The sequence below is a fragment of the Ovis canadensis genome, chromosome 12 (genome assembly GCF_042477335.2).
Source record: "Ovis canadensis isolate MfBH-ARS-UI-01 breed Bighorn chromosome 12, ARS-UI_OviCan_v2, whole genome shotgun sequence".
Classification (NCBI taxonomy): domain Eukaryota; kingdom Metazoa; phylum Chordata; class Mammalia; order Artiodactyla; family Bovidae; genus Ovis; species Ovis canadensis.
This window is the reverse complement of record NC_091256.1, coordinates 14,482,451-14,509,647: the sequence shown is the minus strand read 5'-3', so window position 1 is coordinate 14,509,647 and position 27,197 is coordinate 14,482,451. Positions and strand designations below refer to the sequence as shown.

Sequence of the window (27,197 nt, the reverse complement as noted above, 5' to 3'; positions counted from 1 at the left end):
AGAGAATCTTGACAAACAGGACCTCACGGAGGAGGTGGGGCCTCTCCGCGGGCGGGGCGGAGCCTGGGGGGGACGTGATGATTCAAACGGACCAATGAGCTCCGCGCATCTGGCAGGAGCTGCCAATGACCGGTGGTGCTGGGGCGGAGCCCACCGGCCCTAGTGGGTTCGGTAGTCCGGCGGCTTTGGCGCATTTTCGGCTGGTTTGATTCATCCATTTTGAAGACACTGGGGAGCGGGGGGCTCGTCTGATTAAGGGGCCCTGAACCAGGGAGCGGCGGAGTCTGAGAAGCCAGCAGCTCGGGGCTCGGCGGCAGCGGCCTCCTCGGCCGAAGTTGGGGGGGGTGGGGCGCCGAGCGCGCGGGGTGGGGGGGGTCCTGGTCTTTGGCTCCTCGACTCGGTCCTGTTTCGACAGCGAACATGTCTCGGCCTGTCAGGTCAGTGCGGAGTCCGAGGCCTGGAACGGGCTGGAGGGGGCTGGGGTGAGTGGTGAGGGAGCGGGTGGGGGGGGAGGGCCGAGGCGCAGCGCCGGCCTTCTCCGCGCCGCGCGCGGCCTCCCCCCTTTCGGGCCCCGCGCGCGCCCCTGAGCGCGGGGGGCCTGGCTGGCGCGCGGGGCTGCGCGGGGGCGGCGGCTGCGCGCCCGAGCTCGGGCTCCTCCCCGCCCCGCGCCGCTGCAGGGCCTGGGGCCGCGTTGCCGCCTCCCCCACTCGCCGCACTGGGGCGGGCCGGAGGGGGAGGGGTGTGAAGTCGGCGCCCCCGCGCAGGCCCCACCTCCTCGGGGCCGGCCCCGCGGGCTGGGTGGCTTGGCCCGGCCTCGTTGGGGGTTGGGGCAGAGGCGCCGTGGAGCGCCTGCCCCGCGCGGCCCGCGTGGGGGTGGGGGGAGGCGGCCCGTTCTCTCCAGCGGACGGGGTTGCTCCCTGCCGGGCGGGAGGGGCCGCGCTGCTGCGGCGGCCCGCCTCCGTCCTCCAGGGTCTCCGCAGGGCCCCACCTCCCGGATCGGGGCCGGGCGTGGGCGGGACGCGTTCTTTTCCCCTCAGGCGGGAGGAAGAGTTCGGGGCTGGGCCCTGGCGCGGACTGCGGCCTCTGCCCCGCCTGGGGCTTTCTGAGCGGGGTAACCCCCCGCACCTCCCGTCCCGAGTTCGCTCCCGGCCCCCGTCTAGAAATGCCCTTCCTCGGGGAATCGTCCCTGCTCGGAGAGGTGCGGGTCAACTTGCACAGCCCAAATCCCGAGTGCTCGTCCTTCCCGTTACCCGGCTCTCCTCACGTGGCCGAACACGTTCGGGTGTGTTTGTAATCTTTTCACCCCCCGAGTAACTTTAATAATAAACGGGCTAGGGTCGGGCAGCCGTTGGACTTCATTCTGAGACTGTCAACAAGTTTGCCGTTCCCCAGCGCCCGGTGGAATCGCCCTCTGCTGTCCTGGCTATTGTATGGAATGTGCCATTTATGGAGGGGTGTGGCTTAATCCAATCTGGTGCGGCCTTAAGAAGGAGAGCTGTTGCTAATAAATGTTATTTTTAACATAATGTCCTTGAGGCTGTCAATGTAAGGATTGGCTACTTGGCGTTGTGTTTTCTGGATAAATAGGTTTCGTTTTTAGGTATTTTAACAGTTTCTTCCCCCTTCTCCATTCCAAGTTTTGTGAGAAACGGAAGTATTTTGACCTAGAGCTGTAAAGGGAGGTTTGGAACCCCGGAAAGGGTTTTTAAACGTTGCACACCGTTCTGTCTCCAGACTAGACTGCCCGCTCCAACTGGTGGTGGTCTGGGACTGCATACTCCTGCGCTCCGGGTGGGCGTGAGGAGAGTGCTCACTACCTACCTGACAGCCTTTCTGCTTAATTTCAACCCGCATCTCTGATACCTTACCATCGCCACCGGAAAGAGTTCTGCCTGCATTTTGGCACGGAGTCTGAGTCGATATTTCAAATTACAGTATGCATACTTTTTTGCATAATAATTAACCGGTGTATCCGGTCAATTTTCATAGAGTATTTTCTTTAGGATCAGAACAAACAAGACAATTATCATAATAAAGATTTATTTCACCTGGATTGGATCTTCTGTCTTCTGGAAGTAAATTACTGCGTGATGAAAATGGATTTATTTTTCTCTACCTTCTAACCGCAGTTCACTAGGTTTTGATGACTTTTCACTGTTGCAACTTAACTCCTCTGCCTGAGTTTGTGCCCCCAGATTTATATGTTGGGACAGGAACATCTTTTATCTCTTGAAAACTTGGATTTTTTTTTTTATATCACCAGGTGGGAATAAATACATTAAGCACGTTCTAATGCGTTTTTTGGTAGGCATTGGGATTTGTGCACAACTTTTTTCTTAGTGTGTTAAAAGTAATTTTTTTAAGTGTTTATTTGCCCCTAATTGAAGAATGAAGTTAAATATATTGTAGACTTTTTTGAGTCACTTTCAAATTATTAATTTCAAGCAGCTTGGTTTCTGATTATATATTTAGTGATGAAGCCTCTTTGTAACTGTCTTTTAAGTCTTTTACATACTCTTGATCAATAATAAAGCAGAAATAATTAAACTTGAGTTTGGTGGTTTGTTAAATTTGCAATAAAAAAAGTTCTGTCTTAGGGAAGTGCTTTTATTTCAAGGTGTAATTGAATCTGTTTACTCTAGGGAATGTAACCAAAAATTACAGATGTTGACCCAGTATCAGAATGATCAACTTCGTTTAAAAACAAACCAAAAGCCAAAAAAAGCACGTGTTGGATAAGTGTCTTTGCAGCTTAGGGATATGTTTCTGTCCTTAGGCCTGTATATAATTTTGAGGGTTTTCTGGTTTACGTTTTTGACTATTTTAATGTTAACCTAAGCATTTAAAGAAGATTTAGAAATGTACTAATGGCTGCTTGACACCAGTCCTAATGAGTGGAATTGATCAGCTGCGGCAGGATTTTCCACAGATGTGTGAGACACACATATCTAAGTAGTTTTGTTCAGGCTATATTGTTCTCTTCACCTTTTATAGTATATGACTCACATATAAATGAGAGCTCAAATATTTTAGGTCTTGGATTCAAGTTTATAACATAAAATTACAGTCTTAGAGCCAGAAAGAAATTTAGGCAAATTCATCTTGCAAGTGGCTTTATGTGGGGACCTGGACAAGTGAAGTGCCTTGCGTCATCCGATAATACATGCCAATACTGGGCCTAGAACCTAGATTTCTTAATTTCCAGCCCTGCTTACCCTCATCCTCCCCCTTTCCACATAAATGTTCTACCTTCTACCAGATAAGAATTGATGTTACTTGACTGTATGACACTTTGAACTTTTGTTTTTATGACTCTTATCCTTTGGGGTAGGGACTAAAAATGCTACTACTTGTAAAAGATGAAACAGAAAGCTCAGAGATTTACTGACTTGCCCAGACTAGAAAGTGGGTTTTTTGAAATTCGGCTTGGTGTATATCTCCAGAGATCCTCTCTTATTGAAAATACTCCCAAGTCACTCAGATCAATCTATTTCTCCTTTCTTCATCTTGTAAGTGTACTTGATATCATGCCTCTTTTTGTTTAGTACTTGAGATTGCAAAGAACCTTTAACATTGAAAGTTAGATGTGAAAGCATAGGCTCTTACTGATAAAACTATTTTTGGTCTTGTTTATACTTTTGTTGAGAATTAACAAGCTTTTCCAAGATTTCAAATTGCTTTATTTTCAAAGAGAATTTTGTTTGGAGTGTGTCTGGATTTCTTTTTTTTTTTTTTTTTAAGACACTCTCTTACCGGGAAATTAGTTTCAAAACGGCCTGTTAAAGGGAAAAACTTAGAAACCTGAAAATTTTAGATAGTTTGGATTTTGATACCAAGTATACACCGTGCTAAGTCTACTGTGACTCTAGCTGGCCAAGCTCCTCTGTCCAAGGGATTCTCCAGGCAAGAATACAGGAGTAGACAGCCATTCCCTTCTCCAAGGGATCTTCCCTACCCAGGCATCAAACCGGAATCTCTTAACGTCTCCTGCTGCATTGCCGAGCTGGTTCTTTACCACTAGCGTCACCTGGAAAGCCCCCAGGTAGACACAGGAAGATACTTAAAAATGTCATATGTTAATAAATGTGGTTTTAGATGAGCCTGGTTCCTTGTATCTCATCTTATTCTCTATGTCCAGGATGTGTGTGTGTGCATGTGAAAGAAGTGTGATTTTTATTAACCTTGAATCTGTACATTGTTACTTACATGTCACTTTCCTCTAAAAAGACAAACTCTTTGTAGACTTTACCTTCCAAAATATCTCACATAACTTGCAAAGCCTGAATAATGGAGGAGTTAATTTTGTAACAACACTTAAATACTCAACATTTCCCAACATACATATATTTAATGTGAAAACTATAGTAAGACAACGCTGGGAATTCCCTGGTGGTCTAGTGCTTAGGACTTGATGCTTTAACTGCGATGGCCCAGGTTTGATCCCTATTTGGGAACTTAAGATCCTCCTGCAAGCTATATGGCACAGCCAAAAAAAAAAGTTTTAAGTTTGATTTTAGAGAAATTAAATAAACATTTAAAATAAACATTTACTAAGTATAAATACAGAATCACGTACTCCACTAGAGGATTTCACTTTATCTTGTGTTATCCTTATCACCCTGTAATAGAACATTTTTTAAAATAACAGATGACAAAATAAGTTACAATAGTATGTTACTCAATGTCACAGAACTATCAAACAGAGCCAGTATTTGAACTGAGATTTTCTGAGTACAATGCTGGCATTCATTCTGTGGTACCACTCTTTCCTTCCTAGTGTTTGGCATGAAGATGGGCAAATGCTACTTTATTTAGTCATCTTTAATGGTGAGTGCATTCTGTATGCACCGGTGGTTAAGATTTATATAGAAAATATTTGAGGGGAAATATATGGCCAAAATGTTTTAAATAGCGATCTGTGTTTTTTTCCAACTCAATCTTTAACTTTCAGAGATAAGTTAATTAAAAGCATTTGTTAAGAAAAACAACTAGAAAGAACTTCAGCTTAGTCCAATACCATCTGTTTGAAGTGATAACTTTGAAGTCAAGGAGCTAAGGTGTAGAAATAAAAGTAAAGGTGGATTTAGGCTTCACGAGTCTTAATTAAGCCTCTTCCAGATTTGAATTGTGTTTGATTACACACCGAATGTATTACAGGTCCACAATCCTTAGTTTGAAACCACTGGGGGACTATATGTTTGAGAGAGCAGTATTTTCAAAACTTTTAAGCAGGTAACAAGATTTTAAAAAAGTAAAAGGGTTCCTATACTGAATATATAATGTACTATCACCAGTCTGGGGTAGTGCTCCTATAATGAAACACATTAATCTCTGGTAAAACCTAGGAATTTTCACACTAAAATTCTAAAAATCCTCTCGTTTGCCCCTCATATATTTACCACCATATACATTATGAAAAAACTTGGTTTTCAGAACTTTTTGAATTTCCAAATCATAGATGAGAGAATGGACCTTTTAACAGTGCAGTTCCTTTCTCAACCTTTAATTTTAGAAAAAATAAAAATCTTGAAACAACTCTTTAAGCAAAGTATATATATTATCCCTACTTTGTATGTGAGATAGCTGAAACTTAGATAATTCCATAATTGGCCCAGGCGACCTAACTGTTAAGAGGAAGCAGGAATTCCAATAGAAACTGTGGCCAGTCCAAAGCCAGTGTGATCGGTTCTGTGAGTCACTGCCTCGGGGCATTACTCACGTGGTAGCAGCACACTTTGCCATCTTTGGAGGCCTTTAGTTCATAGCAGGACTTCGGTGGACACGACCAACTGTAGAGTAAGCTGGGGAGGGGTGTGAATGGAGAAAAGGAGAGTCGGGGGCAAGAGTAAGAGAGCATGCGAAGAGGTTCATTAAAGGAAAAGAACACTTGAATGCAGAGGAAAACTTACTGAAGTAGTGTGAGGCTTTTGCGGGAGGAAAATTGCATGGCTTTAAGTGAATACAGTTCATAAGTCGGCATTTTTCCCCTGACCAAAATAAGTGAATGGATTCCAAAACCACCCAAAGGACACCACAGGAAATTAATGGGCTCATTTTACGTATACACATAGATGCAAGAATGCCAAACATAGCTAACTGAAGCTAGTATGTATTAAAAATATCAAGTAGAATATGTCCCAGAAACAAAATGTAGAATCTTTCACTGATTTCATCATATTATTAAACAACCAAAGGAGAAAGACCATAGCATTTGAAAAGGTTCAGCATCAATTATAAAACTCATTAGTATACTACAATTAGTAGGAAATTAAGATTAATAAATTGGAGTTGATTTAACTTGACAAGTTATAAATTAAGGTAAGTGGTTGACTTTTAGTGATTGAAATCATTTAGCAATATAACTCATTAGTAAGGAGAAAGTAATTTGGAATAAAGAAAGGGAGATTGGTTTTATTTATGTTTTTGGTCTGTTTTCCCCAGAAATATAAAAAACAAGGCCACCGTTCTGTGTAGCTCTGGGATACCAACCCAGTTAACATCCACATTACAGTCCATGTGAATGGTGCCTCTCTGGAGTTGAGAGTTAATGATAGGCAGTCACATAGAGTTTGCAAACTTGAGTCACTTGAACTTAATGAAGTTGTTGAGTATCCTGTGAAGTGTTACTTCTGTTTGCCTTTTTAAATTCTTAGCTGCAAAGGGAAATAAATATACCATTCTGGATTATGAAGAAGTGGCTTCTTGGATTGTTGAGTCTAGAACTAGAGACTGCAGTGTTGTAGACAGAGAAAACATTTGATCTAGCACATGACAACTTGATCAAACTGGGGCATCCCTTTGTTTTGTCTCAAAAAATGTATTCCTATCTAGGTTCTAGAAAGTAGAACTGATGTTACAGAATTGCATTGCCATATTTTTAAAATAACTAGTATCTAAATAGAGGTGTTTGAAAAACTTTAGGTTGCCAGAGTGTTTCAACTGGCTATATTTTCAGGTGCTTCTTAGTATCTTTTGAACTGTGCACCTGTACAGTTACCTGCAAAGCAAGGTGATCTTCAGGAAGATTTCATCTGTCCAGATAAAATGACCCAGAAAGTGAATTTCTTAAACTAAAACTTAGCTCCACTGAGAAGTAAAAATCCAGCCATCTATTCATTGGGCAGAGATAACAGACTTTCTTCCACAGAAGCTACAACTGGAAAGATCTATAATAGTTTATAATAATGAATAAATGTAAACTAGAATACTCTTCTGAATACTGCTCTCCCACTGAGTTCTCTAAAATCAGACCGTCAGACTCCGCTGCTTGAGGCTGCATTATTAGAGGGAAACATCACACTCGGCAGGAAAAGCTGTCCTTGATTTACAACTTTAGAGCCTCAAAGAAGGACTTCTTGGGCACAAAATTCACATCTACCTTAACTTCTTTGCCAAGAAATAGGACCCAAGGTCCACTTCACAGTCTAAACCTGATGACCCCTTTTCACACAGTCCTACTGTGCTTTGAGCCTATCAAGACACTGATTCATTTAAATTTCACCTAAATTGTACCCTTCCCCAAATCCTTTTCAGTTTTCCTGTTGGGTTAGATGCTCCACAGCTCTGATGTTCCATCATCTTTATGAGTCAGTAAATCTGACTTTCTTAGGCTACAGATTTGTCCCTGATAGTTATTAAGACAACTGGAAGAGTCCGCTGAAGTTTCCAAGACTTTGCTGCAGACAGGACTCTGCTTGGTAATGTGCTCACCTGAGACCCCTTTAATCTCAGCTGCTTGAGGTTTACTCTTCCTGATTGCATAGTTTTTGCACTAAACGTACGTTTGGAAATGTTTTCCTATATGGAGGAACTGAATTTATTTTGGGAGTAAGGACTGCCATGTAATAGTTCATATTTATTCACCTGAACTGAAATAGTAGCAAGTTGATAAAAGGTTTAGGAGGGAATTGTAATAACTATCTAATATATATCTGGCTCATCATTCACAATGCCTTTATTCTCGTGCAGAAGTTAGAAATTTACTTTCCCCATTTGGAGAACTGAGAACTCTTTACTTGATTTTTTAATTTTTATTTAAAATTTTTTGCTTTCTTGTATCTTGTGAATGGTTTTGAATTCTATTTAATTGTAAAAAGCAGAATGATATGCAGTTAAATCAATATTTCTTAGTCAAAAGGAACATGAAGCTCAAAGATAAGCAATTGTGAGAAATTACTCTGAATTGAATTTATGTATCTCTGCTTCTGTGAACTAATTTTCCTACATCCTGAGTAAATTTGGCACATGAATAATCTTGAGAGTTAGGAAAATAGAGGTAAAATGTCCTAAGTTTTAAGGGGAGAGTGGATAGTGATTGGTGATAAGCAGAAATTTTCATATTTAGCCTTGGAGGAGAGTGGAAACTCACTTCAATTTTAAGGGCTGCTCTGTGGAAGAAAGTTGAGAGTTAGACCATGGCAATACCAGGAGCTAGACAATTGGAGCGTGGACTTCAGAGGCAGGTCTCACGGCACTGGAAACTTCCATTATGGAGTTTTCTTAGAATTAGTAGCCTTGGGAGATCATGGAGGCCCTCAGTCAAGCCCTTACAGTACATCCGTTACTAGGATGACGTGTTTGGGGTAAGACTGGGCCAGTGTCAGGCCCAGTAGTTCCAGTGCCTGGTGGCTTATCACCCTTCCCCCTGACCCCCACAGGCCACTAACCTTGGATAGGCTTTATGAGTGCTTAAGGTTAAAAAAGTGATTTTCGTGAAAAGATGAATTAAAGTAGGAAAAAATGTTACACTTTTGTGGCCACAGATTATAACTGTTTCTTGTAAAAGTGAAACTGCTTTGGAAGTCAGTATATTCTAAAGCAGTGGCTCTCAAGACATTTTCTATGGGGTTCCTGTAAGGAATAGGTTTGACATTGCAGTTTTGTTACATGTAAGAATACAAACACAGAAACAAGCTTCAGGAACTTGCCAGTTATTTAGGTACAGTTTTCTCTAATATTTTCTATTTGCTGCTTTTTCTTTTAAAGAGCTAGTTACAGGGAATTCCGTGGCGGTCCAGTAGTTAAGGCTCAGTGCTCTCACCCCCTGGTCGGGGAGACTTAAGATCCCCCACCTGTGTGGCAAAAAAAATAAAATGCTAGTTACACATCAGTAAGGGCTTCACTTTGGAACAACAGACTGGTTCCAGATTGGGAAAGGAGTACATCAAGGCTGTATATTGTCACCCTGTTTATTTAACTTGTATGCACAGTACATCATGCGAAGTGCCGGACTGGATGAAGCACAATCTGGAATCAAGATTGTTGGGAGAAATAGCAATAATCTCAGATATGCAGATGACACCACCCTTATGGCAGAAAGCAAAGAGGAACTAAAGAGCCTCTTGATGAAAGAGGAGAGTGAAAAAGTTGGCTTAAAACTCAACATTCAGAAAACTAAGATTATGGCATCCTGTCCCATCACTTCATGGCAAATAGATGGGGAAACAATGAAAACAGTGACAGACTTTATTTTCTTGGGCTCCAAAATCACTGCAGATGGTGACTGCAGCCATGAAATTAAGACATTTGTTCCTTGAGAGAAAAGTTATGACAAGCCTAGATAGCATATTAAAAAGCAGAGACATTACTTGGCCAACAAGAGGTCCATTTACTCAAAGCTATGGTTTTTCCGGTAGTCATGTGTGGATGTGAAAGTTGGACTATGAAGAAAGCTGAGTGCCAAGGAATTGATGCTTTTAAACTGTGGTGTTGGAGAAGACTCTTGAGAGTTCCTTGGACTGCAAGGAGATCAAACCAGTCAATCTTAAAGGAAATCAGTCCTGAATGTTCATTGGAAGGACTGATGCTGAAGCTCCAATACTTTGGCCACCTGATGTGAAGAACTGACTCATTGGAAAAGACCCTGATGCTGGGAGAGACAAGGTGGAAGGAGAAGGAGATGACAGGATGAGTTGGTTGGATGGCATCACCAACTCAATGAACATAAATTTGAGCAAGCTCCAGGAGTTGGTGATGGACAGGGAGGCCCGGCATGCTGCGGTGCTTGGGGTTGCAGAGAGACGACTGAGCTGCTGAACTAACTGACTGAATGGCTTCCCAGGTGGCTCAGTGGGTAAAGAACCTGTGTACAATGCAGGAGACACAGGAGTTGTGGGTTTGATCCTTGGGTCAGGGAGATCCCCTGGAGGAGGGCATGGCAACCCACTCTAGTATTCTTGTCTGGAGACTCCCATGGACACAGGAGTCAACAGAGTCGAAAAGAGTTGGACCCGCCCGACTGAAGTGACTGAGTACACTCGCAGGCATACATCCGTAAATTGGCTTCAGGAGCCAATAACAGGTTGTGACTGACAGACTGAAAAACATTGTTCTAGAAATTTACCAGTTACATGATTAGTGAAAAGAGCTATGTTAGCTGTTTCTCAAAACTCAGGTAAACTAAATTCTAGAAAATTAGCTAGGTATTTCTTCCCTGCATTGACCAGAGCAGTGTGATTTCTTCAGGGTTACAAATGGAAGGACAGTCTGCTTGAGTGAGCTAAACAGTGTAAGCTCTTTATAAGCTCTGTCTGGTTTTCCTTGAGAAAATGATTTTGTGCTCTTTAAGTAGTATACAGCTTACGGTGTCAACAATTAAATGTGTGTTTCTATTTTAAAGTTTGCTTCCTTGCCTGGAATTTGATGTGAACATTTGTTATAGATTAGCATCAGATTTTGTGGCTTTAGTTGTTTTCTCATCTATAAGGTTAAGAGGGTTAGTAGATCATCTCAAAGGTGTGGTCATTTTCATCTCTGAAATACTGTTCATTCCATGATAGCTCAGTTGGTAAACAATCCGCCTGCAATGTGGGAGATCTGGGTTCAACCCCTGGGTTTGGAAGAGTCCCTGGAGAAGGGAATGGCTACTCACTCCAGTATTCTGGCCTGAAGAATTCCATGGGGTCGCAAAGAGTCGGGCACGACTGAGTGACTTTCACTTCACTTGATCTCTAGAATGTTATTCAAATATTATTGACTTGGTCTTAGATAGTTGCTGATATAAGAAAGAAAATATATTTTGGGGGTAGAATTACTACTGTTTAGTAGAAGGAAGTTGATGATCAAGAGAGAGGAAGAAAAAAAATCCTGTTGCTTGAGTTAGCCATTTTTGGTGCCAAAAATAGATCTTTTCTTGTTCTTTGTCTAGCTTCCAACTTTACCTTTCAGTTTTGCATTTTGCTGCTGCTGAGTCACTTCAGTCGTGTCCGACTCTGTGCGACCCCGTAGACGGCAGCCCACCAGGCTCCCCCGTCCCTAGGATTCTCCAGGCAAGAGCACTGGAGTGGGTTGCCATTGCCTTCTCCAATGCATGAAAGTGAAAAGTGCAAGTGAAGTCGCTCAGTCATGTCCGACTCCTAGCGACCCCGTGGACCGCAAGCCCACCAGGCTCCTCCATCCATGGGATTTTCCAGGCAAGAGTACTGGAGTTTTGCACTTTATACCAATGCAAAAGTTAGGACTTATCTCAAAGCCCTCTGGTGGTCATCCAAGAATTGGTTCATGTGCAACCAAGTTACCTTTAGAATCTAAATATAGTGATTATATCAGCTTTTAAAATAAGAGCAGGCACATAATTGAAGTTTTTGTGTTCCTATAGTTTCTATTTTAAACATTTGTTTTCCTTACTGGGTTACAGTTCTGTTTTCTAGTATAAATTTTTAGACTTATTTAGATAGAACTCCATGTGATTTGACTGATAGAAATTGATCGAACTTGAATGGTGGATTTAAAATAGCTAGTATTGCTACTTTCCCTGGCCTAAATGGTAACTGGAAACTTTATCATAGAGTTGGAAATAATGTTAAAATACCTATTTTGACATTGCATTTTAGTGAAATGAACAACAAACTCTTGAACACAATCTTTCTAAATAATACTAGAACCAGACACAATGTTTTTAAGAGGAGTGATTTAATCATGCTGTTCAGATAAATAGTTCAAGAGTGTTGTGTAATCAGGTGGGTTCAAGATTGCAGTGGTATTCTGGATGGAACAGGTTAGTGGTTACAAGAAATAATGGCTACTGTTTATTGGATAATTGTGTGCCTGGCACTCACAGCATCCTTGAGAGACAGCTGTTATTTGTCTTACAGGTGAAGTTCAAAGAGGGGAAGTAACTGGGAGACCCAGGATTTAAACCCAATTTTAAAATCCATGTTTAACTTTTATGCTATATTGAAATTTTTAAATTTAATTTATTTTAATTGGAGGATCATTGCTTTACAATGTCTGTATTGGAAATTTTGTATTGTCCTCCCAGTTTCAATTTTTGATGTTCATTTTACACTGAAGAATTGGTTTTGGCATTTGATAGTTGCTCCAGCAGTTAAGACTCCATGCTTTCAGTGGCATCATAACATGTTTGTAGTTTTCCTGTGTTGAAAACTAGGATAGAAAAAAATATATTGATATGAAATATGGGACTTCCTTGGTGGTCCAAGGACCTTGGTGGTCTTTGTTGCCAAAGCAGGAGGCTAGATCAAGGAACTAAGTAAGATCCCACATGCCATGCAGCATGGCTAAAAAGAGGAAAATGTACTAAATAATTTTTTTGCTGTGCCAGGCGACTTGCAAGGTCTTAGTTTCTTGACCGAGTATTAAACCCTGGACCACTGCAGTGAAAGTACCAAGTCCTAAGCACTGGACTGCCAGGAAATTCCCCTTTCAAATCTCTTAAATCTAAAATAAAGTTTTTTAGTTTGGAGAAAACTGAATTTTCTTTTGTTGTTAAGAGCAGTGGGATTGAAAGTCTGATAGGTTAAAACCTCCAGTGGCACATACATCCTCCCTTCTGTTGCCCTTTCTCACCCTAATCCTTTGGAAAGGCCAAATCCATTCACTCATAAAACCTGCCTTGAATCTGACGTTCTAAGTGAAGGAGAGACGCCTCTGTCCTCAAGAAGTTCACGTTTAAAAGGGGAGACAGGCATTAGTGGTTTATGTAGTATCAGTAAGGGATTAAAGGTGTTAAGAGGTGATGTTGTAGCTGATATGAATGAGACTGATAACGAACGAAAGCATTCTAAGCAAGGAAGCTGCAGGACCAGGTGGTTAAAAAAAAAAAGAAACCTGATTCTTGGTTGCCTTCTGGTGTTGATTGTTAAGTGGCAAGAAATGAGATCCAAAAAGACTTAAGGAGCTGCTGCTGCTAAGTCGCTTCAGTCGTGTCCGACTCTGTGCAATCCCATGGACGGCAGCCCACAAGGCTCCCCCATCCCTGTGATTATCCAGGCAAGAACACTGGAGTGGATTGCCATTTCCTTCTCCAATTCGTGAAAGTGAAGCTACTCAATCATGTCCGACTCTTAGCGACCCCATAGACTGCAGCCTGCCAGGCTCCTCCATCCATGGGATTTTCCAGGCAAGAGTACTGGAGTGGGGTGCCATTGCCTTCTCCAGACTTTGAGGAGATTGGATAATTAACCTCTAGAGTATTTTCTAGAATTAGATTTCTAACAGAGCTCTTAAAATTTGGCCCTAAGAGCAAAAAGTTCAGAAAATATTTGGGTGCCTACCTTTTACCTGTTCTGTAGCACCAGTGGGGACATAAGACATAACTGTTACCTTCAAAGAGCTCAAATTAGTGAAGAAAACAAATGGCACAGCAGTATGTGTTAAGCTGTGTGATGCCCAAAAGGATCATTGACTGTTTGAATTTGACAGTCATGTTTTTCATTAAACTTTGGTAATTGTGTTTAATTTCATAGAGCAACTCTTTAGATCTTTCTAGCAACTTAGGTCATCAGTTCCAACAGCTGAGGAACTGGGGCCCAGAGAGTAAGTGATTGGCCTGAAGTTCTAGAACCAGAACCTGAATTCCTCTCGGCAGATTCTGTATTTATCACTACATAATTCCTTTGTAAAGAGTGTTTCTAGGGATACACTAGAGAAGTGTAACTATCATTAGCAAGCAGTTAGAAAGTTCTTTATATTGAACCCATACTTAATCTGACCACCAAATGTAACGTGTTTTCCCTTTTGCAAGTTAAAAAAATCCCAATTTATTCAGTTGTTCTTCATATGAAGAAGGAAGAAGGAGGAGAAGAGAATGTCTACCCACTGCAGTATTCTTGCCTGGAGAATCCCCACGGACAGAGAAGCCTGGTGGGCTACAGTCCATGGGGTTGCAGAGAGTCAGACACAACTTAGTGATTTAAGAACCACAGTGATCCTTTTCCATTATGATTACTTGCCTTTATACAGTATCATAGGCTATGTCTATCGATCCCTGGAAATTGTACCGAATTTTAGCTGCAATTACACCAGCGTGGGTAACCTAAAATTATTACACCTGCAGTTTCAGAATCTGCACATAATTATTAGAAGTTGAGGTTTGAAACTCCCTCTCCTGGATCCTTTCCCCCTGCTTCAGTGTCCCATTTTCTTTGATACTAAGTAATGCAGAAAATGGTCGTCTTTGCCTTGGGTTCCTAATGTTGTTTTTCATGGTGTCTGTCATTAAAAATCACTATTTTGCTAGAACATGAATATTTACTAGCTCCCCAATAACTTTTTTTAATTGTGGTAAAGTAGCACATTTACCATCTTACCTTTTCCCCCCGATTCTTTTATATCATTTTATTCATCTGCTTCTGGCTGTGCTGCATCTTCGGTGCTGCGAGGGGGAGCTGCTCGCTAGCTGGGATGCTCGGGGGTCTCTGCGGTGGCTTCTCTGGCTGCAGATCCCAGGCTCTAGGGCTCCCAGGCTTCAGAAATGGTGTACACGGCCGATAATTGTGGCGCACAGACTTAGTTGCGCTGCCACTTGTAGGATTTTCCTGCATCAGGGGTTGAACCCGGCCTCCTGTATTTAAAGGCGGATTCTGTACCACTGAGCCACTGAGAAAGCCCCATCTTAACCATTTTTAAACGTACGGTTCAGTCGTTAAATACATTCACATTTTTGCGCATTCAGTCTCTAGAACTCTTGTAAAACTGAAACGATACACACCATTGACTAATCCACCTTCCTCTACCCCAACCCTGGCAGCCACCGTTCTACTTTTTGTCTCTCTGCATTTGACTAGGTAACTCATGTAAGTGGAATTAATAGTCATGTTTTTTAAATTGACTTTCCTAATAGAATGGTATCTTTAGTATATAAACTCAGTTTCTTAAAACATAGTTACAATATATTTTATGATTTTGCATCTTGACTCATTGAGGCAATAAAGTCAGAAGATAATTCATTATTGGTAGACTAAAGAAAAACAATGCAAAATTCCTTATGAGTCCTTTTTCTCTCTTAAATCAAGTGTGTGTCCACAGGGCTTCCCTGGGGGCTCAGTGGTAAAAATCCTGCCTGCCAGCCCAGGAGGCATGCGTTTGATTCCAAGTCTGGGAAGGCCCCACATGGCGCACAGTAGCTAAGCGTGGGGCTGCAGCTCATGAGCCTGTAGCTCTCAAGCCCGAAGGTCCTAGTGCCCGTGCGCCATAACACAAAGCCCCCATTTACCCCAGATGGAGGAAAACCTGTGCACAACGGAGACCCAGAACAGCTTGAAAAAATGCAGCTGTACCCTCTTGCACATCTAAGCCCCGAGCATGTGTTCAGAATTCACTCCTACTCTATCATTTTTGCATATTATATAGACATTGCACCTACACTCGAATTCTGACTGCCCTGGTTTTCCTTTTAAACGATGTCTTAATCTATTGTTGTGCTGTTATTTAGTCACTAAGTTGTGTCCCACTCTTTGCGACCCCATAGACTATAGCCCACCAGGCTCCTCTGTCCATGGGATTTCCTAGGCAAGAATACTGGAGTGGGTTGCCATTTCCTTCTCCAGGGGATCTTCCCCACCCAGGGATCGAACCCCTGTCTCCTGCATTAGGTGGATTCTTTACCACTGAGCAACCTGGGAAGCGTCTTAATCTATAAAACCAGGAATAGTCCTCAGCTTAGGTTTAAGTGCAGTTGGTAGTATGTTTCTCTTAGTTCTTTCAATTCATTTGTTCAATTTCCCCTTAGTTACAGTGCTAAGGTTCTTCAAAATGCCAGGCTGTTTGGATACTAACATGGAAGCTCTTATATCTCTCTCTTAAGGCAGAAATTTTAAACTTCTGGGTTTAGAATATGAAGTAGAAAAATGGGAATTAAATTTGTTTGAGATATTAAAGATGCTTTACCTAGGAAGAAATACTTTTTAAAGTACTTTTAAGTAGGGCTTCCCTGGTGGCTCAGAGGTTAAAGCATCTGCCTGCAATTCGGGAGACCTGGGTCCGATCCCTGGGTCGGGAAGATCCCCTGGAGAAGGAAATGGCAACCCACTCCAGTATTCTTGCCTGGAGAATCCCATGGACAGTGGAGCCTGGTGGGCTATAGTCCACGGGGTCGCAAAGAGTCGGACACGACTGAGCAACTTCACACACACACACACACACACACACACACACAGTTCTTAAAGCTGAGCACCGAAGAATTGATGCTTTTGTAATGTTGGCAAAGACTCTTGAGAGTCCCTTGAACTGCAGTCAATCCTAAAGGAAATCAGTCGTGAATATTCACTGGAAGGACTGATGCTGAAGCTGAAACTCCAATATTTTGGCAACCAGATGCAAAGAACTGACTTGTTGGAAAAGACCCCGATGCTGGGAAAGACTGAAGGCAGGAGGAGAAGGGGATGACAGAGGATGAGATGGTTGGATGGCATCACTGACTCAATGGACGTGAGTTTGAGCAAGCTCTGAGAGTTGGTGATGGACAGGGAAGACTGGCCTGCTGCAGTCCATGGGGTCGCAAAGAGTCAGACACGACTGAGCAACTGAACTGAAAGGACTTAAAAATCACTGAGCCAAGCAGATACAAAAACTTGTTCCTTTAATAAATGCTCTTTAGGGGAGCTTCCTGGTGGTGTAATGGGTAGGACTCCGTCCAGGCTTTCACTGCTGTGGGATGGGAGCAGACATCTGCACGCTGTCGGGTGTGGCCCCAAATGCTCTCTAATAAAGAGCATCTTTATATGCCTTGTTTGGCTGTGCCATGTCTTAACTGCAGCATAGGGAATCTAGCTCCCTGACCAGGAACTGAACCTGAGTTCCCTGCATTGGGAGCACTGATTCTTAACTGCTGGACCACCAGGGATGTCCCAAAGAACAGCTTTTGAATGAATCAGTTTCTTCCATTCCCTTCTGTGTAAAGCTTAACTTACAGTCACCATAGTTTGTATATTATAATTGACTGTATTATATTTAAAAGCTAAGACACTTTGCCGTGAAAAAAAAATTAGTAGTAACCTTATTTATCAGGAATATGTGAATAAAATAACATTTATAGTTTTGGTTTGTGTGCAGATGGTATCAGACTCTGTATATAAAGAATATATGGTACTGTGGCTCATTTCTCCATTTTATGTACTCCTGGGAGGTTGTTTTGTTGGAAAGGATATTATTTGAGTTATCCCTGAGATGAGCACTATAAGAATTTTCATTTGAAATACTTTTGTTTTAAGCTATGCTTTCCTATAACACAATGTGACATTCTTTTGGCTGAGGTGACAGCTTTTTGAAAAATAAATTTCAGAGAGCTAGTTCTAATTCTGTTTATGAAATAGAAATGTGTGTTCTAATATCTTAGAAAAGTCCTATATTTTTATGATCTTGCTTAGAGTCTTTTCTTTTTACAGAAATAGGAAGGTCGTTGATTATTCACAATTTCAGGAATCTGATGATGCTGGTAAGTTTTATGATTTCAGTAAGTAGTAAATTGAACTGATTAGTGGAAGAATACCCAGCTTATTTATACTTTTTTTTATTCTTTTGAAATAATTTTTAATTTTTAGACTATTTTGACGTATATAAATTACATCAGTCTGTGTCACTCAAAACAAATGTTGAACCTGCATGGATTTTAATTTTTCCTTAGTAAATCATTGATAATAAACACTTCAATAATTTTTTTTCTTACCTAGTTTTGGAGTCTGAAGTTTAAATGTTCGATAATTCTTATACATTGTTTATCAGTTAATATATCTCCTGCTATAATCACGACAAAACTCATACCTTGTAATAGGGAGCGTGTATGTATTTTGCATGATAAAGTAAGATGAGAGTGTTTTGTGAAACACCTTTGATTTGTGGACTAACTATAGAGAGGCTAGGGTATTGTAAATCTTAGCCATGAAAGGTTTCTTTAGAATATGTCCTTACTCTCATTTTCAAGATGTGTTTACTGTTCTTTTTTTCTTTATTTTTTTAATCTAATTTTACTTGATAAAGATAATACTATATGCTTTGGGGAAATGTGGGAAATACAGCAATGTATAAAGAAGAATAAAAAAAGAACATAACCCAACTTCCCAGAAGCAATACTTGCTAAATGTTTTTGTTTACTCATTTAATCCTTAGCTCAGTCCTATTAAAATGGCGTTATAAGTATTGTTATTTCCATTTTACCGATAAGGAAACTGAGACAGAAATATTATTCAAGGTCCCTTAGCCCTCAAGTAACCTTTTTGTTTAAAAAGGCTTTGGTCTTTTTTTTTCCTTTTAAAAATATAGTTGACATCTTTCTGTAGAATTTTGGATTCTGTGCCTCTCCCAGCTGCCGCTACTTAGCTTTCTTGTGTTATGAAAAGTTTATGCTTGTTAGTGGTTGTATGGTATTCCATAATTTATAATTATTCAACCATTTAATAATTGCTGAAGCTTCGCACTGTTCTCGATCCTCACGATTATATATAATGGTCTAGCGAACAGGTTTGGAAATGGTCACTCTTTAAGGTTTTATGGCACTTTTTAAATTGAGGGTGTTTTCTTCAAGTGTCAGAGTGTGCTATATATGATACTTTAGCTGAAAAGTAATTTGCTTGATAACAGTAATTGTGTTAGGATTGTAGAATTGTTGGTTCTTTACATTCTAAAATGCTTATAATATAACCATGTTACTATAATAGTAAAAATAAATAAATACAAAGATGTGGAAACATTTAAAGGCTTTAACAAATTAAAAGGGTTAAATATAAAATAAGAGATATTTGACTGTGAGTATATTAAAGTATACACACGAGGACTAGAAAGCAATAGGCAAAAATAAAAATGACTGAGTCAAGGTGGAACTAGAGTAGAAAAGATTTTTTTTTTTGTAATGAAAGAAAATTATTTAGGAAATTCTGCCTTCTTAGCTGTTAAACAGCTTGAGAGAATTATCTCAGTAAATACTGTGGTATTTTTGATATGTAAAAATCATAATATAGTTCATTAAATTTGAAAATTTTTATCTTCATAAATAAATTCGATCTTCATAATCTATTTAGATGAAGATTATGGAAGAGATTCAGGCCCTCCAGCTAAGAAAATTCGATCATCTCCCCGAGAAGCTAAAAATAAGAGGCGATCTGGAAAGAATTCACAGGAAGATAGGTAAGAGGCATTGCTAATCCGTTTCTGCCCACACTGCCACCACTCTAAGATGGGGGTGGTCTCTGATCTCTAACCTGGTGGACTCTTCAGTTACTTTGGGAAAGTGCTCTTGGTGGTGTTTTTGTGTGTTTCATATTATCAAAGCATGAAGTGCTTTGATTCTAGAGGTTAGCCTCTTTAAGGTCATGGAGGCTTGCTCAGACTCAACCTGGAGTCTCAAGTGAGCTCTGGGAATGATGGAATGATTTTGTTGCTACTGCAAACCTCTGAACAAAGGCAGAAAGATTGTTTAAGTATGTACTGATAATTTGTTGTCCAAAGATACTATTGGCATTTTCACTGTAGAAAGAGCGAAGAATAAGTGACCTTTCCTATTCAGAAAATCACTGGCACAAATCACTGACAGAACTATAACTAAAGCTTATAGAATCTTAAGTTGCTTTGCCTGCTGAGTATTATATAATCAATCCTACTTTGTTTAAATAATTTAATCATTTTGAGCTGTTCCCTTTCCCTTCGTTTTATAAATGAGTTCAGATGAGTTATATTTTTAACTGTAATTGCCTCACATGACCAAGGAACAGTAGCTTTCATCTCTGCTCTTATAGGTATACATGTAAGCTCTCAAATTCAGTGTAGTATAACTATACCAAGACCTTCTTGATGGTGGTGGTGATGATAGTTACCATTTAAGATTATTATGTGCTAGTATCTATTATGTGCTAATTTATAATCATTATCATTTAATTCTCACAAAACCTTTATTAGGGTAAGTAACATTAACTCAGAGGATTCGGTGATTTATCTAAGGACTGGCAAATGAACCAGCAGGTTTTGAAACCATGTCTACTGGACTCCAAAATCCATTTTTTTAGCCATTAGACTACACCACTTCCAAACAATACTATTAAGTATGAGCATTTCGAAGAAATGAAATGATAATTCTCATTAGTTCTTCTAAGATATTTACTTTTGAGCACTGAAATCAGTATAACAAAGCCCTGAGTAGAAGTCTTTCATTCTGAATTCACAGAAAGCTAAATTTAATACATTCACCTAGCATTTTCTGTTTGCTTGAGTCACTAACCTCTAATATTTTATTTCCTGGAGAATTTCAGAAATGTGGAAAATATTTTAGGAAAAATAAGATAAAATTTTACTGTAGGAAGATAACTCTTCCATAGTTTCATTAATATATCTCTCTAATCCAGGTTTTTAAAATAATTTTTTTTTGATGTGAACTATTTTTAAAGTCTTTATTGAATTTGTTACAGTATTGCTTCTGTTTCATGTTTGGTTTTTTTTTTTTTTGGTCACAAGGCTTCCACACCCCATGCATTGGAATGCAAGGTCCTAACCATTGGGCCGTCAGGGAAGTCTGTACTCCAGTTTCATACAGCAGTCCGACTTAGAACTGTCTTTTACTGTATTTATTTTATTGTATTTTTCCTAGGAATGAGCATCTTCATTGCCTATCATGTCTCATCAATATAATTGATATCTAGACTACATTTTTCATTGTTGTAATCATTTGGTTTTATTACTCTCTCCTATGTGTCCAAAAATGGTTGAAATACAGTTTTTGTTGCCATTTGTATTGTCTCATATGTTTATTCCCTCAGACCAGTATTATGTTGATTTTTCTGTTGGTGTCTACTTAAAAGTTTAGCTATTACTTCACTTTAAAGGGGGTCAAGGATTAATGGTCTCTATAAACTCAATAATAAGATAGAGAAAATGATTTCATTCTTCATCATTTAATAGACTTGTGAATTAAATGCTTATTTTGCATAAAATATTTAGATAGAACAGTCACAATTTTCAAAATTACAGTATATTTAGATCAAATTGCTTAGTAAAGAAATGTGTTTGGTTTTTCCTTTGCTTAGGAATCTTGGGGCTCAATAGTTTGTCATTTGAGTGTGATCTAGATTATGGGAATACCAAAGGATTTACCGAATCTGCTGTTGAAAAACAGAAGGCTATGAAGACAGTTTTGTGTATGGTTTTTTGGTTGTTGTTTGTCAGAATTTCTCATGGAATCAAAATTTTTAGCACTGAAGAGTACCAAGTGAATTGCCTGAGATACAGCTAATTAATTTACGACAAAGAACACTAGATACCAGATTTCTGAGTTAAAATTTGTGAGGATATAAAATGTGCATCTTTGTGACATAAAAAATTTTTTTACAAAATTTTCCATTTAACTTTGAAACTCTTTAACTTCTACCCTGCAATGATCTTTAGCTTGCTTTTATTTTCTCCATGATGTAAGGCAGGCCTATGTGTTGAGATTTCTGATATGCAGCATGCTGGACTCCTAAATATTAATATTATGAGATAATTTATTTTCATTTCGCTTTAGATAAATTTCTGGGCACCTTGTAATAATTATAAAGGTGCTATCCACTAATTTGCCTTCTTTACCATCACTGATACATAACATGGTTTATTTTCATTATATTCATACTCTGTCTCTGACAGTGAAGTTTTTTTCTTATTAAATGTTCTTGTGAACCAGGGCTTATGCATAGGTGAAAAGATTTAGCCTGTGTTGAGATACCTTCGTTTTTTCCTTTGGGTCTTCAAAGGAAGCAATATTTTCCAAAAGTGGATAAAATTGTTCTTAGTCACCAGTATCTCTATGTATTAGGGAAATAATGGAAGCAGTTTCACTCCTCAGCATCTGAATTATTTTATGCATAACGGAGCTTTTCTTTAGCATTCTTCTCCAGTCAGATTTCTAGAGATTTATGTTCACTTGGATTTTGACCTAAGACTTTTAAACTTTTCCCTCTTCTTATAGTGAGGACTCAGAAGAAAAAGATGTGAAGACTAAGAAGGATGATTCTCATTCAGCAGGTAGTAAACAATTTTTAATGTAGTAGCTGTAATTCTATTTATATATTTATTTATTGGGCATTTTGATAAGTGGTTTCATAGTAACGCCAGGCTCTGTGGTAAATGCCACGTTGCAAACTGAGTGTTTCCGTCTCCAAAGAGCTGACAATGATTCTTAGTCCTGCTGGCTTATTATTGTTTCCTGTGAAAGTTTTTTTTTTTTAGCATACTTATGTCTATCCCATCCCAGGACTTCTGATTCAGCAAGTCTAGGCGGGATGTTGGGGCTTTGTTTTTTAAAAGTATTTACAGATTATTCTCATGCATAATTGAAATTATGCATAATCGAAATTGAAAACCACTTACATGAACAAATAAAAGATATCAAACTATATAGAATATATATAATACTAAGTGAAATCAAGGTATAAAATACAGGAAGTGATGACTCTGGGTTGAAAAGCAAACTGATTAGTTTTAGTCTGACTTTTTAGCTGGGAAGAGGTCCTTTGAAACAGTAGCCACAGAGAAAGCTTTTTTGTAAGAATTTTAACTTAAAAGAATCAATTGAAGAGACTCTGACTAGATTAACTGTTAAATCCTGATTATTTGTTGTTGGTATTTATTTTTTAAAGTTTAACTCGTTCAAGAATTGAGAGTTCTACCTTGCTCCCAAACATGTTAGTTTCGGTCTACGTTCCCATGGTATTTAGGTAATATGTAAAGTGTAGACAAAGTTCCACTGAATTCGCCCTGCTGAGCTATTTTTTTCTAATCATTTAGTTAATTTGTTTATCTTGGGCTGTGCTGGGTCTTCGCTGCCGCGCAGGCCTTTCTCTCTTGCGGCGGGCGGGCCCTAGGGCACACTGGCCTCAGTAGTTGCGGCCCCCGGGCTCTGGAGCTCAGGCTCAAGAGTTGTGGTGCAGGGGCTCAGCTGCTCCCCAGCACGTGGGATCTTCCCGGATCGGGGATCAGACCCGTGCCCCCCGTATTGGCAGGTGGATTCTTCCCCACTGAGTCACCAGGCGAGCACTCCACTGAGCTGCTTTGCTTTCACTTGTTCAAGTCTGCTAAATGATTGTCTGAAAAGAAATTGTATTAGCTTTTCGCACTGTCTAGTAATGTTGTGATAATGTAACATACACTTTTATTCAGTTACCTTGTAAACCTTAATTTGAATCTCTTGTGTTTGTAAGCATTTGAGCACTTCAAGATGAATAACTCTGTACTAATGTTAAGCATACCTCCTACCAAGTGGGTTTAATTTTGAGTCTGCCAAAATCAGCTCTGTTCTTGTGTCTGTTGTCTTCAGGTGAAGTTTTTGGTAGTGAAAGTGATGGCTTGAACACTGTCCATAACAAGGCTCATAAGACTCTAGTGTTTCCAAAAGAGTAACAGCTAAACCTTGACAGAATAAGGGAGCCTCAAAGTCCAGGAGCAGGGCTATAGGTGAAACTGATATAAATATAACTTGGTCTACAGACAGTAGGCTGGCATCCTGCCCTTTAAGTCAGATTTATGCACGACCATAACTATGTGCTGAAAAGTTTTTAATTAATAAACTATAGTATATGAGAGTAATTTTTTATTATAAAATTGTATTAAGATCTGATTGATCTAAATGTGTGTTTTGAAGATTTCCCTCCATCTCCTCTAAACTGAAATGCCCACACCTCATTCGTTGAAAAGGGTAGTAGTTTGGCATTATTTTGAGTACTGTATGTTTTGTATTGTAGAATGAATATGTTGGAAAACTGTCTTCCCCTGTTCTACTATTTAAAATATTTTTCTAACTTTAGTTTCTAAAAGCTGTGTAGATAGGTTTGAATGTAATTGAGAATTTTAGGGTACAATAATAATATAAGTTTAAAGCATGTTATATAGGAAGCATCTGTTATACCTAAATTGAGCTTTATTATTACTTAAAACTACATGCCTAGGTTATTTTATATGTAATAGTGGGTGAAAGTGAAAGTCACTCAATCGTGTCTGACTGTTTGCAACTCGTTGTCTGACTCAGTCCATGGAATTGTCCAGTCAAGAATGCTGGATGTGGGTAGCCTATCCCTTCTCCAGCGGATCTTCTCAACTCAGGGATCAAACTGGGGTCTCCGGCATTGCAGGCAGATTCTTTACCAACTGAGCTGTCAGGGAAACCCATAATAATGGGTACATAGCCTTATTCAAGTTACTTCTTTGAATTCTACCTCTCTTTTTGCATATTTCGTAGACATTTTTAGGAACAGAATCTTCCCTTTCTGAATGAAGTAAAGCTGCAGTTCATCTCTTACACCGCCTTTCCCAGTCACCTGTGAAACCCTAACCCTTTGATCATTGCATTGTGACTTTGATGTTGCAGAGGACAGTGAAGACGAGAAGGAAGACCATAAGAGCGTGCGCCAGCAACGGCAGGCAGCCTCTAAAGCAGCCTCCAAGCAGAGGGAGATGCTCATGGGCGATGCGGGCAGCGAGGAGGAGCAAGAGGAGGAGGACGAGGCGCCGTTCCAGGAGAGTGCGTGCCGCGCCTTGTGTCTTGGTCGTGGTTGTAGTTTGTGACCTCAGTTTTACTTCAGCAGTTTTTTGGATGCTCAGTGTTAAAATCAGCCCCTTAAATTAGATACTCAGTGTTATTAGAGAGGATTGTTTGATATATTTTAAAAAACTCAGAGATTCTCACAATTATTATCTGATTAAGTACATCAAATAAGTACCCAAGTACTGATTAAATACTCAAATAGTGATTAAGGACATCATTCATTCTCATATACTGAATGAACCATTGTTAGAGTAACAATTACCTGGTGGGTACTGTGATTAAGATCTGTATTTTGTCCTCGTGGAGAAAGGTGTAGACATCTCCTTGCAAAAAAGGTGTTAACAGAATTTAGGTGTTTCACAGGTTAGTCAGATTAATTAATTGTATGTATATTTGCTTTGTATGTATGTTTCTTACTTTGTTTATAGTTGTGCCAAACGCACCACATCAGTTCACTTTCATTTTCCTGGTCTTATCAGGACTATATGGAAAATGTAGAACTACCAAGAGTCATTTGATGACTTCAGTTTTTATCCACATTAAGCCTAATCTCTTCCTGTTTTTCTGCCTCCTCTTCAAACCAGTCAGTCATGGAACCCTCATGTGCATGTTAAACCATTTTACAGGTGGGGCCAATGACAGCTCCAGCCGAATTGGTAGTAGAGCTGCAAATAGAACCCAAGAGTGTCCGACTTCCAAATCCCATCCTCCATTCTTAGCGCTCTCTCCCTTTGCTCACTTGGAAGGATGTATACATTAAGTTGGACGTTGAAATTCTTCTTTCCTCTCAGAAGATTCCGGCAGTGATGAGGATTTCCTAGTAGAAGACGATGATGATAGTGACTATGGCAGTTCAAAAAAGAAAAACAAAAAGATGGTTAAGAAGTCGAAGCCTGAGAGAAAAGAAAAGAAAATGCCGAAGCCCAGGCTAAAGGCCACAGGTGAGCTCTGCAGAGGTCAGGTTAAGTCACCAATGAACGTGCTCTACAGAAATCCTTCAGTAGGGCTTGATAGTGAGCACATAACAAAGATAAAGGGACCCTGTCTCCTGTGCCTGGAAGTGTCACTCACTTATTAGTAAGGGCTCCAGCCCCTCCAGGAGTCTGGCGGCTTGGCCCTGCTCTTCAGCTAATGCTGTACAGAAGGCAAGATTTGGGAATAACCTATTCACACTGCACCAGCTTAGCTATTACTGCCTGTTTTTTCCCACTGATATCACAATCCCAGCAGCTACTAAAGACTGAAAATTGTGAAAATACATACCTACAGTAATATATTTAACTGTTCTGATTTGTACAGAGAATGAAATCACTCTTGACAGCATAGGTTCATTTTTTTTGAGCCCTTGTGGTTTCTATCAGATATTCTTCTGGGTGAAGCTGGTTTGTCATTAAATCAGAAAGCTGGATTTGCCTTTTTTTTTTTTTTTAAATTCTGGCAAATAGAACTTTTATTAATCATGTCTTACTGTTTGATAATGATGAAAGTATTAAAAGTTCCTTGATGGGGACTTCCCTGACCCTCCAGTGGTTAAGACTCTGAGCTTCCAGGGCAGTGTGCGCGAGTTCGATCCCTGGTGAGGGAATGAAGATTCCACATGCAGCATGGCCAAAAAATTTAAAAATAACAGGTATTTGACGGCTTTCTATTCTGGTTAAGTTGCATCCCCTCTTCTTCACTCAAGTTTTAAACATAAACAACTGACAGTTTTGCAAGCCACTAAGGATGTTATGTAGTTTCTATAGCATCTTGTTTCTTTATTACAAACATTACTGTTAACATAGTAGTGTTGGCTAAAAGTGTTTGAAAACCAGTACCCACCTTCATTTTCGGTAAGTCAGAGTGTCGTCTTTTGATTTTTTTTCTTACAGATTGTTCTGTAGCTGATTTTTGTTAAAAACATTAGATGTTTCTTCCCTTCCCCTAGTTGGTATTTTTCTTCTTTCAGTGACGCCAAGTCCTGTGAAAGGCAAGGGGAAAGTGGGTCGCCCCACAGCTTCAAAGGCATCAAAGGAAAAGACTCCTTCTCCCAAAGAAGAAGATGAGGAACCAGAAAGCCCTCTGGAAAAGAAAACGTCTTCAAGCCCTCCACCTGAGAAATCTGGGGATGAAGGGTCTGAAGATGAAGCCCAGTCTGGGGAAGATTAAAAGTGATGATGGTCTGGGGAGAGATTTTATTTAAAAAACAAAAAAAAAAAAAGAGAAAAAAAGAAAAAAAAAGAGGGAAAAAAAAGAAAAGCTACTTAAGATAGAATATGGTTTTGGCTATGGCTTGACTCATGGGCTTTCAATGCTTTTTTTCCCTTTTGTTGAAAATAACATTTTCTTCTTTTCTTCTTTTTCTTCTTTTTTTAAAGAAAAGCATTGTATGTTTAATTTACCTTTTTTGTCTATTGGTCTCTTCGTCATGACCCCCTCTTCCCCCTCCCCCCCTTTCCCAATGAAAGCCATGTTAAATTAA

The 27,197-nt window shown here is 39.9% G+C and overlaps 1 protein-coding gene across 3 annotated transcripts; it reads left to right on the top strand.

Moving 5' to 3' along the window:
* NUCKS1 (nuclear casein kinase and cyclin dependent kinase substrate 1) lies at window positions 1-27,197 on the top strand. Of its 3 annotated transcripts, none has more exons than XM_069545230.1 (7): window positions 1-437; window positions 17,625-17,674; window positions 19,254-19,359; window positions 22,166-22,221; window positions 24,560-24,712; window positions 25,528-25,677; window positions 26,685-27,197. In XM_069545230.1, the coding sequence occupies exons 1-7, from the start codon at window positions 421-423 to the stop codon at window positions 26,882-26,884; spliced, it is 732 nt and encodes a 243-aa protein (XP_069401331.1). In that variant the 5' UTR covers window positions 1-420; the 3' UTR covers window positions 26,885-27,197. The 3 variants fall into 3 exon arrangements, with proteins under 3 accessions (XP_069401331.1, XP_069401332.1, XP_069401330.1); XM_069545231.1 differs by having other exon boundaries at window positions 89-437; window positions 25,531-25,677; XM_069545229.1 differs by lacking the exon at window positions 1-437 and having other exon boundaries at window positions 17,578-17,674.

Coding starts and splice junctions, on each gene's coding strand:
- NUCKS1 (XM_069545229.1), top strand. CDS start 17,593: ATGATCTTGCTTAGAGTCTTTTCTTTTTACAGAAATAGGAAGGTCGTT. Junction 19,360..22,165: donor AAGAATTCACAGGAAGATAG/GTAAGAGGCATT, acceptor CTCTTCTTATAG/TGAGGACTCAGAAGAAAAAG. Junction 24,713..25,527: donor CGAGGCGCCGTTCCAGGAGA/GTGCGTGCCGCG, acceptor CTTTCCTCTCAG/AAGATTCCGGCAGTGATGAG.